This window comes from Takifugu rubripes, chromosome 4 (assembly GCF_901000725.2).
Source record: "Takifugu rubripes chromosome 4, fTakRub1.2, whole genome shotgun sequence".
In the NCBI taxonomy this organism is placed as follows: domain Eukaryota; kingdom Metazoa; phylum Chordata; class Actinopteri; order Tetraodontiformes; family Tetraodontidae; genus Takifugu; species Takifugu rubripes.
In genome coordinates, this window is record NC_042288.1 from 6,500,606 (window position 1) to 6,511,727 (window position 11,122).

The 11,122-nt window shown below is 39.7% G+C and overlaps 1 protein-coding gene across 2 annotated transcripts; it reads right to left on the bottom strand.

Annotated features, from left to right (window-relative positions):
* Positions 1-4,437: 4,437 nt before the first annotated feature.
* Positions 4,438-7,893, bottom strand: vip (vasoactive intestinal peptide). 2 transcript variants are annotated; one of them, XM_011603045.2, is made up of 6 exons: positions 7,779-7,893; positions 6,991-7,095; positions 6,519-6,623; positions 5,812-5,937; positions 5,373-5,484; positions 4,438-5,211 (listed from the first exon to the last, which is right to left on the bottom strand). In XM_011603045.2, exons 2-6 carry the CDS (start codon positions 7,083-7,085, stop codon positions 5,203-5,205), a joined length of 447 nt encoding a protein of 148 aa, XP_011601347.1. In that variant the 5' UTR covers positions 7,086-7,095; positions 7,779-7,893; the 3' UTR covers positions 4,438-5,202.
* Positions 7,894-11,122: the final 3,229 nt, after the last annotated feature.

Consider the following 11,122-nt stretch of genomic DNA (forward strand, 5'->3'; position numbering starts at 1 on the left):
AAAGTTCATTTGGTATCAGAGATAATTATAGACAACTGGGGGAAATCAATTTCATCATCTCTGATCTGAAGAACCCATTTTGTATCTCTTTTACAGATGAGTTACTTGTGTGTTTTGGTGTGTGTGGTTTATTTTAACGCGTAAACGTCACTGTCACTCAGTGGGGTCACCTGTTCCTGTGCTGGCCTCCCTGCTCTGGCTTCAGTACTCCTTTTTAAAATTCTGCACTTTCTTTTTAAGCTCTTGGGTGGTTTGGCACCTCTGCTGAACTCCTTCACATTCACGCATCATCCAGAGGTTTGAGGTCAGCAAGTCAGTTGTTATCAGAGGTGCAAAACACAAAAGGTGGCCGAGCTTCTGCCGTTCCCCTTTTTACCTGCGCAGCCCTTCAATCCCAACAGATGCTTCATTAATCAACCTTGGGGTTTAAGCAGTTAACAATGGCCATCCCTTTCAAGACAGGCATGAATTTCTGTTAAAGGTTCTGACATGGATGTTGACCTTTGGTGTGTCCCCTGTGATTTTCAGCACTTCTCATATGTCACTGTCAAATGAACAAATGTCTCTGCTCTCTTCTAACCTTTTCCATTTCCATAAGAAATTGTCTGTAATTTCTAATTTGCTCTTAAAGGTCTGGGATTCAATCTTCTCCAAAACATGTGAAGAAGCATCGATTTCAGTCGTAGGGCAAAAACAATAAAAAAACAGGCTTTAATGTTTGAAAACTGATCAATGACTTATCTTGTCAGGACACAGTGCTGTTATAAATGTCATTTCCACCCTTTTTTTGCTCACTTTAAATACTATATACCAAAAACATAATTGAAACATTTTTCTGAAATATTATTTCATATAATCTAATTTCTTTCCTCGTATAGACCCAAATGATGATGGCTCGGTGTTGCGGTGGCACAAGACAGAGGGGGGATGTGAAAGGGGTCAGAGAAGAGCCTCTTCTGTATATCCAGATTGTAAAGTGGATTATTCACTGCAACATTTGACCTGATTGTTGCCTGACATTCATGCCCCCCCCACCCCCCCTTTTTCTGCCATTTTAAAAAATATTTCCCCAGTTCAGAGACATCAAGAACATTTCAGTCACAGGACAACTAAACATTGGGTGGAATGGTGTTTTTTACTGGATGTAAATAAGTTATTTGACGCTGTCTCAGTCAGTAAGTTGATCTGTTTCGTTGGAATGATGGGACCTTTGTCGTTTTCGATCACTTCTGCCTCCTGCTTTAGCATTGGATAAAGAAGAAAGTAGAGATAAAGAAGAAAAAAGGAGCTACTCTGTGTGTGTGTGTGTGTGTGTGTGGGTGTGTGTGTGTGTGGCTGTGGTGGACTGATGAGTCTGTGGCCTTTCTCTGCTCCAGTGACTCAGGGTCATTTTTCCTGCAGATTTATTGATCCACTTCTGAGCAGAGACACACCCCTAACACAGTCACAACTGCTGATTGTAACACTGTTAAGAACTGTTTGTGCTCATAACTAGTTGTTTGCAGTCACTCTGAGCAAGTGCTTTTAACCCCCCCCCCCCCCATCTAACATCTAAAGTGTAGAGACATTAGGGTTTTTCCTGCCAAGGGAAAACAGGACTGTCCCATTGGGCAGCTTCTCTTCTTTGCTGTCACTACGCTTTAGTTTTATTTTCTCATTTCTTTCCGTTGCTTTTGCGTAAATAGCTCATTCCTGCCCAAGGATAGATGACGGGGGATTGTTCAGTGCCACATTCAGATTCGGATTCAGGTCCTTTATTGTCCCACAAGGGGAAATTTACAGCGCAACAACAGCAAGAGCACGCAGAGATAATTAAGATAGAAAATAAAATAGAATAGAATTCGGAATATACAAAGAGGATGTATATTTACAGTAATATACATCAGAACACACAAAAACAAAAGTAGTAGGTGCGGAGAAAAGAAGAAAAAAGTAAAGAAAAGCTCGAAGGTGAGCAGGAGCCGTTGTTACAGGCTGTAACAGTAGCCTTTTACAACGTAAAAAACACATTGGGTCCATATGAGCAATATGTGTATGTGTGTTTTCACAATGAGAATTTGATGTGTACCGACTTCCGCGTGTCAGTCGGTCACAGCCAGTCGAACGGGTAAATCCCAGAAATGAAGCTGTCACTTCTGCGCCTGCAGGAGAATCAGAAGAAAGTGGGAAGTGCATCATGGGAAATGACTCCTGGCTGGAAACATGAAGATTTAAAAAAATAAATTGTTTGTTTTCTTTTTCAGCAGTATGTTCATCATCTCTGTGCTTGAAAAGATACCACATCAGACCTATAGTTGTAACCATGTTTCTAATTTACCAAATGCACATTTGAGATATATAAAATGAAGCACTGGACTCTTGAATATGGACTGTGTCCTGTGTTGTGTATTGTGATTCAAAAATATTTTGGTGCTTAACCTGCACACACAAGGAGTAAAAGATTCTTATTCAGATGCAATACAGATGCAGCCTTAGATGCATGAAAATATACTAACAATATAACGTGGGTGAAGAGTGCTGGATTTGCTGGTTGTACATATGTGGCCATCTGCAGCAGAGCTACTTGAATCTTTCAACATCTCTCTCTCTCTCTCTCTCTCTCTCTCGCTCTGTCACGCCACAGACACACACATACACAAACACACTCATACTCGGTACTTGGTGTTGAAAGGCGGCAGCCTTTCTCTCTGTGTCTATTTTTACTCTGCTTGGTCCATTAAGATCAGCAGTGATGAGAGTTAATGAGTGAAGCCTCTCCACAAAGCAGGCAGTAATCATGCTGGAGAGTGGACACACACACACGCACACCCCCCACACACACACACACACACACACCCACACACACACACACAAAAGACATATACATTGTGATTATGACAACAGGATGACAAACAACTGACTCTTAATCTTCAGATCAGAGATCTGACACTTCCCAGTGATCCCACTAATCCCAGTCCCACTCAGCACCAGCTTTTTTTTAATGTATACTTCTAAAATGCAACTTTCTGCGTTTGTGCCTGTGCAGAAAGTTTAATACTTTTGAATAACTAAATAACTTAAAATTGTGCAGTATTGAGGTTAATTCTGAAGGAGGTGCGAAATGCTAAATCAGTAAATTGTGAAGTGACAACTTGCATTTAATTGTAACTCTCTGATCTCATCGCTGCCCTGCAGACAATTGTAAATGACATTTATGAGTCAAACATCTGCTGTGTAAACACAGTGGGTCACCCGAGAGAGTGTTGGAATCATACTTTAAAATCACCCTGCTTACGTGATATGAAACTTTAAAAAATGCTTCAAGTCATTTCACCGCTCTTGATCTCCAGCATTAACATTTATGTAATGTTGCTTTATCACATGCAAAAAGTGGTGAAAACTCACGCAAGTCTTTTCCTGTCCTGTTACGGTTTTATTTGTTACTGGTGATCTCAAACACTGTGGACATTTAGCGTGTTTACTAATTTAATTAAGCTCTGGTGGCTGGGATTTTTATGGAATAATATTTGGAGAGAAGCGTTATCATTTTTATTTCTTTTTTTTTATTATGTCATTATTTTAACTATGTCCCAGAAAAATCTAATTGTCCCTCATGCAAACAAACAAACAATGTTTTAGAGCTTTTAAAGCTTCCCTGGTTTAGTGAAAATAAACCTTTCATTCACACATCGTCACTTGACTTGAGTGATTTTGGCAATTGTTTTTCTCCAGAAACCATCTGTGGACAGAAAAAGTCCATTTCCATTAATATTTCCTTGTCTGCATCTGATAAACAGTTTCTTTCCACAGTCAGAGTCACTGAGAACAGAGAAAACACACAGGTTGATGTTGGAAATGTCTGTTAAATGCATGAACTTTAATGACATGATTGAAAGCAGAACCACTACTTTCAGTCCATTAGCAGTTTCCAAACATTCTGATAAACCTCAGATGGGTTTGTGTGAGACACAGTTACAACAAAAAGTCTCCTTTACTCAGATTTAATTCATGTTTTTGTCATAATCCTCTTTCTAATTAAACATGTGAAGATAGTTTTTTCTACGTCAAACAACTGTATAGTTTTAGGGTATTAGCACAGTCCATAAACCAGCCACAAACTGATTATTTTAGATTACTATATGACTTTATCAAGGAAAATACTCCAGGATTAAAAGAGGAACTGTCACACAGAACTGAGCAAATAAAGCTAAAAAAAAAGTGCTGCTGTCCAGGGTGCTGAAGTTTACAATCGATCACACGCTTATGTCTGCCTATTATAAAGTTATAACTTCATAATAACTATGCAGATCATTTCTTATGATCAGATTTACTTTGTATGGCAGAGTTAGTTTAATCAGCAGTGGTGGGTAATTCAGTTGATTTGATTTGAGGGTAAATCGTTGCGTTTGAATCTGTGCTCATCTGTCAAACAATCAGTCAGACAAAAGACTCAGCTTTGAAAAATAAACCAACATCTTTTATTTGGTGAATGGTTTACATCAATAAATGAACTAAAGGCAGAGCTCTGCTCAGTTAAAGTATCTTTGCTTTATACATAGCGAATAGTATAAAGTGATTATATGCATTTGTGTCCATTCAAAGGGTTCCACCTCATCTGGAATCGTTAACCACTCCTGGAAACCCATAGCTGTTCTGTTTAAACTTGTCCCTGTATAGCATTTGCATGACAAAAATGTGTCACTCAAGACTTCAGTGCAACTAAAGATGTAAGAATGAACTGGGGAACACATTTTTAACACTATAAAGTGATTTTACTCCATTTCAGAGTGTTGAGAAGCTGAAATTGTTGAAAAAAAACAATTTTTCTCTGGAGTCTGGTTGTTAAAATTAGTCAGAGTGAAGTTTATTTAATCAGATCTGTAATCAGAAACATGCATCTTTGCAATGAGTCGCCTGTTTCCACATTCAGTGGGTCATTTTTGGCTGAAGGGACAAATCTAACAGAATACTGGTTTCCTGAAAACTGATGATCAAACTACACACAGAGAAGCATTTTTCTTACAGTCTCCTGGACAAACTTGTGTGATTTGTACTGTATCTATATTGTGAGTGTACAGCGTAAACATGTGCGGTGTGAGTAGATGGGTAGCAGTATTGATTGGTTTGCCTTGAAAATGTCCATTGGAATATTATGGTGTTGTGTCTGGAACGGGTGGTTTCATGAGAATGACTCAGCAGATTCACAGGTGTGTGGATCCCTCCTCAAAGAGGCTGGAAAAAAAGAGGGATAAAGGAAGGCAATCAGAGAAAAATGTAAAATCAGTAAAATCTTATGATAAAAACGTTCCCCTTTTTTATCACTTGGAATTAATGATAGATTTTTCACTCAGTTGGGGTGGGGGTGGGGGTGGGTGGGTGTTGTGTGTTCCTACCAGCTGAAAGTTGTTTAGAAGGTGATCTACATCAATGTCATTGTAGCTGTCCTGGAAAGTGCTGGGTTCCTCCCTGGACTCTTCCAGGTCATTAGTTCCAGGATCCTCTAGACTATTTGCAGGAGAAGACATGAAGTATTTTAAGATTTCTGCAGGTTTACTATTTTTTTTTAAACTACCGGTATCTTATTTCTTTATTATTTACAGGTTTTCTCTGTTTTCACTTCTAGGAATCCCATAATTTCACTTACAAGCTTTTAACAGTCTTTTTACACAAGCAATTCCTTCTTTATCATAAAAACAAGCCCATGAATACTTTAAACTTGATGCACGTGCTAAGTTAATGGCATTTAAATCCAAAAACACACAGGGGAAGTGGTGTTGCTACATAGTTAAAGTTCATGCTCTTGTTTTCAGTGATGGTGTGGTCGACATTTACCTTCTCTTCCCTGTTAAGACCGAGTTCAGGTATTTCTTGACAGCCATCTGTTTACGGAAGCGGCTGTAGTTGTCTGTAAAGATGGCGTCTGAGTGGCGCTTCACCGGCTCCTCCATCAGCTCATCACTGGCCCAAGAGAACAATGAAGGTCGCCTCAGTCACAAACGTTAACAGCTTTAAATTAATTGTGATTCATGTGTCAGTTGACATGTGTTTGCGTCCCTCCTGGCTATAGCAAACATGTAGTGAAGGGGTAATGGCGTATATTAACCTTTAAAAATGTTTAGTCAATTACAAAACGCATGGCCGAGCAGGCAGGTCTTTTACTGCAAAATGTCAGAGATTTTCCGGATGTTAAACTTCAGGTTATTTTTAATTTTGCCCTGACATGAGGGTAACTTGCTAAATACAGCATTGAAGCACATTTCTAAGATATTTCGTTAAATTGCCTGGATGAAGTACAATTTGAAAATGCAATAATTTTTGATGTATGAGGTCTGAATGAACTGTAATTGTTCACAATTGGGTCCCAAAAGCATGATTTTGAGGGAATTTAGCATTTTTGACTGTTTTAACAACTTTCAAAACAGATCATTTTACAGTTATATATTCACAGTTTATAAATAAACAAATAATCAGGCAGGTTTTCCTTTGCTCGTGTTTTTTCTCCGGGTTCCTAGATTCACCGTGACCTGAAAATCACCCACCTGACTCTCTTCCCGATCAGAGACTCCAGATATCTCCGTGCTGACAGCTGACCCAGGAGTTTGCTGTAGCCGCTGGTGAACAAACCATCTGCGTGCCTCGTCGGTCTGCAGAGCATCACAAGACAGCCGCGATCAAATCTGAGGCTATGAAACGCCACACGAGGACGCGCCGACGACGCGCGCACCAGCTCTTCTTGTAAGTTCATTTATTGGTCATTAATCACAATAATGACGTCCAAATAAATAGAAACGGGTGCAGATAGTGATTGCAGCTTTTAGTAAATGTTTCAATTAAAATTTCTTGTGACTAGTTGCATGCGTAAACCCCTGCAATTATCCAGTTTATAAAATGTTTTGACAAGACCGATATGAATCAGAAAATCGCGAATCTGAATTGCAGCATCTGTTACGCAGACATGATTCACAATCTCATTCTCAATCTACAATTTAGACATTACCGGGGTCGTCTTACCTCATGGATGTGTATGGCAGACTCAGGGTCCGTGTGTACAACACACTGCACAGGGCTATCAGGAAAAGTAGCTGGGGGCCGGTACGTTGTAACATCGCTCTTCACCTAAAGATCAGAAATTAAATTGTTTTTTTTTTCTAACTTGAAAGTTTTATTAGAAGTATCCGACAAAACACAATTGAATCCAGCGCGTAATTGCGCAGAGGCGGAGAAGCCCAAAACATTGCCCCTCCAACCCTGCTGCTACATTATTCAACTTACATATTGATTTAAGCTTGCAAAAAGAAAAGTATATTCCCAATTTAGTTATTAACCACACTGTTTTCAAGATCACAATGGGCCAAATCCAAATGATTAATCGATGCGCACTGGGGCTGATTTCTGTATTTCGTTCGCTTTCGGATTTAAGTTTTGAAGATTTAAGCCTTTAACCTTAAAGTAAACTGTGAAGTAAACTGAAAAAGTTCAAAAAGAGTTTTGGGTGTTAAATACATTTCGTAAACTGGTGGTCTGTGAATGTTGAGAGAAATCTTCTAAATACAATGACGCGTGTTTACGCCCAACGTGATAATAACATTAAACATCATCGTACTTTCTATTTTAAACATATTCAAAATATCACCTTCTCGTTGATATTACATATACTAATAACATATTCTATATTTAAATATCTTAAGAGCTTTTATGAAGTTGAAAATCAAAACCTCGAATGTGCAAATGATCAAGAACATAAAACTTAAAAGATTCTAAAATAAAAAAAAGAATGCAGACATAATTTAACATCTCACCCGTGTTTCAGAAAAAGTTCTCTTCCTTTGGCTCTGTGTTTTCCTCTTGTGCTCTTCAAAGTCTGGATCTTCTGTATGTCCACTTCTTCCCCCTTGCCTTTTTCTCCTTTGCTCCTACGGGTCTGCTCCCATTTTATACACCTGGATGTTTCTCACAAAGCGGGGAGGGGGGCACAGGATTCGATCTGGGCCTATAGGACGTCATTAGGTCCCTGCTTCCGTCATCAGTCTTACTCACGGTCTGAAACTAAAGAGGCCTGTGTTAAAATTAGTACGTTTTTTTTTTCATTCCCCAACTAATTGTTTAACAGTGGTTGTATCCTAAAGTTGATGCCATTACCTCATTTACTCCTTCTCCTACATCACATGGTGGTCTGCTGCAAACAGACAGCAAGGAGGAAAATGGTCATTGGGTTGATAATCTATTAGGGGAGACTCAGACATTGGTTGCTTTTTGTCTGAAGAAATAGGAGAATAGCACCTTCAACGGCAGGGTCAAATGGGCAAATGCACTTTCACCTGAAAACCTTTTTTCCTGTGGATTTCTTAAAAAAATATTTCACTTAAGCCGTCTCTTATAAAACCAACAATATAGTTTTCCTTTGGCAAAAACAAAACTATTGGAAAAATAAATCTAAACAAGAAATTAGGATAATCAGCACTTCCTTCCTTTTAAGCTATAGTCATGGATAATTTATGAGTGTGGAAAGAAATGAATTTTTTATCCTTCTCGTTGAAACGAGCCATTTTAGTGGTTGAATTCATCAGTGCACAATTGTCAGGGAAATGTACAGCTGGTAATTCATTGCAGGTTCTACTGGAACAGCAAAATGGAGACTTTGATAAAACCATCCCAACTGTCCTGTAAAGGTCATTTGGGTGGGCAGTGGAGATTTATCAATCATTTGTACCATATATAGGCTGAAAAGACATGTTTACCAGTATAGTTTTGGCCTATATTCATTTCCTCTCCCATCTGGTTTATTGTCTTGCCATTTACGTTTATCTAATTCCACAACAATGTCATTGAAATCTGACCGCAGCTATTTATATCTCTCTGTAGAAGGCTCAGGTTGAAAAAGAAAAAGGTCTTATAGATTTGAAATACAAAAACAGCCTTGCAGGTTGCTTGCAAGATAATGTTTTCTATTTAAAGTTTCGCTGATCGTCATCAAAAGGACTCGACTGAGGTGTTTGTGAGTCTGAGCTGTAAGTCAGTTCCGGCCACCATCCACCCATCCATGACCATTTTTCTCCAACGACAATGACCAAAAAATACTTGCTTGATTTGGCATAAGATGGAAATGTGAGGCTGCAGAGACTGGCGCAAAGAAAGGAAGGTGAAAAGGAAAATGTGTGGTCTGACACCACTTGTGATCTGTCACTTCGTCCTGTCTAGAACTGTCACTTTACATTTATACTCCTCAGCTTACTAAATATCCCTCAATGTAACTGTCACTTTGTTTCTCCTCAAATTCTAGTTCATTGCACAGAAGAGGAAATAGTCAAGAAAATGTCCATCAACGTGATTAGAGAGATTCTAACAGATGAGCAGTGGTGACGTAACCGTGTTCAGTTGAACGTCTACTCGCTTAGATCTGCTCTTTTTTTTTTAAATCAATTGCTCCGTTTCAACTCGCTAATTCGTGTGATAGGTGTGGTCTGTCTAATGCTGAGCTTATTTCCACCCAGTTAGTTGGAGAAGTTGAAGTATAACACAAGTCCAATACAAATCTGCCTAATATTTTATCAACATTTAGCTTCCAGGAAAGCTGTGAAGCATCAAATGGGATCTGGTGACATGTCTAGTCTGAGCAATGTTTTCCAGAAAAATATGATTCATTCTTCTCTTCAGGTGCAGTTGCACATGGCAGACAATGAACGCAAATTTCATTTGCCACTACATCATGACAACAGCGTCTCTGGCCATCCTGATTCTTTGATATCTCCTCCCAGTCAGCAGATGAACCCCCCCCCCCACCCACCCACCCACAAACCACCCCCACCACCTCCCCCCACCCCCCAACCATGATGGCACCATCTCAACCTTAATGTGATCAGCCCAGAAAGAAAGTAGATTACGCAGAAGTCCATGGGAGAAGCAGCAGGTCTAATTGACAGCGGTGATCGGAGGCAGATCCCTTCAGGAAGAGGAAACACATAGAGGAAATATCAACGTTATTATGTTGATGGAATGTACGGATGAAAACGTTCCTATAGATGAGGAACAGGCTGCCTCAAAAAATGTGCATGCAGGACAGAGGACCACTGGAATGATGGCTTTTCTCTTTAGTACGTTGACTAACTGTGAAACTCTCAGCAGCACCGCTGGCCATACTCTAGTTCCTGACCCGTTTACTGTGGAAGAACCCCACCAAAACCCTGTTTTCCATTCCCTCCACCCCTGTTTAGCAAAGAATATCATACATGAAATCTGCATTGTTGGTGGAAATGAAATATAGGAAGAGGGAATGCATTTTATCATGTGTATCCAGATTAATAGTCTCACAGATTCCACTTCAAGACCCCAGACTCGGACAAAGCGTTTGTTTTTACCCAGCACTTTTCCCTTGTTAGATTAGCATTAGCTGCTCTGGTGCAATTCTCTGTCACCCCACCTTTTCTTCCCACATCTCTCGACCTCTTGCTTTCCGGGAGACCTTCCGATCTTTGTCATTTTGGCTTCATTTACAGCTGCCCACCTGACACATTCACTTGACTCCTATATCCCCCACTTATGTCACATTCTTGAAGCTCCCTGTCGTAGGTCCTGAAGGTTCCAGGTAGTGTTTCCTGTCATTTTTTGCATGCTTCAACGGGATTTGTTGCGTAAATGTATAAATCTAAAACAGTTTGGCCATATAAGAGTTCATGCTGATCTCACCATTACTCACTCCACCCACACTTGCTCTTAATCCCAAACCAATAAAACTCATTTGAAATCTCTCCCTTTTGTCTGCATCACAAATCAAATTCCTATATCCTACTTTTCCCCATCTTCCCCTTGAATGCTGCCCATCCTTCTTTATTTGAATTTTCTTGCCTACTTTTTTGGACCTGGTGCTTTAGATTCCATCACTCTTGCGGACCGCTGCCTCAGTATAGCATGTGCAGTAAGGTAGCTCAATACTCAATACCAAACTTTTAACTCTGAATGGTCCATGTCTCGATAATAAAACACTTTCCCTCATGACCCTTCCACCAATCAATGCGATGAAGGGAATCCCTTGCCTGCTGAATGCCTCCTCTGCAATACATTATCCAATTAGCAGACCACACAGTGACAACTCTGATGGCAGATTAGTGATGGCAGGTGCCCCTCTGATATAGACAGACAGTATAAT

Coding starts and splice junctions, on each gene's coding strand:
- vip (XM_011603045.2), bottom strand. CDS start 7,085: ATGTTACAACGTACCGGCCCCCAGCTACTTTTCCTGATAGCCCTGTGC. Junction 6,624..6,990: donor CTGCCATACACATCCATGAG/GTAAGACGACCC, acceptor GATGCTCTGCAG/ACCGACGAGGCACGCAGATG. Junction 5,485..5,811: donor GTCTTAACAGGGAAGAGAAG/GTAAATGTCGAC, acceptor TCCTGCAAATAG/TCTAGAGGATCCTGGAACTA.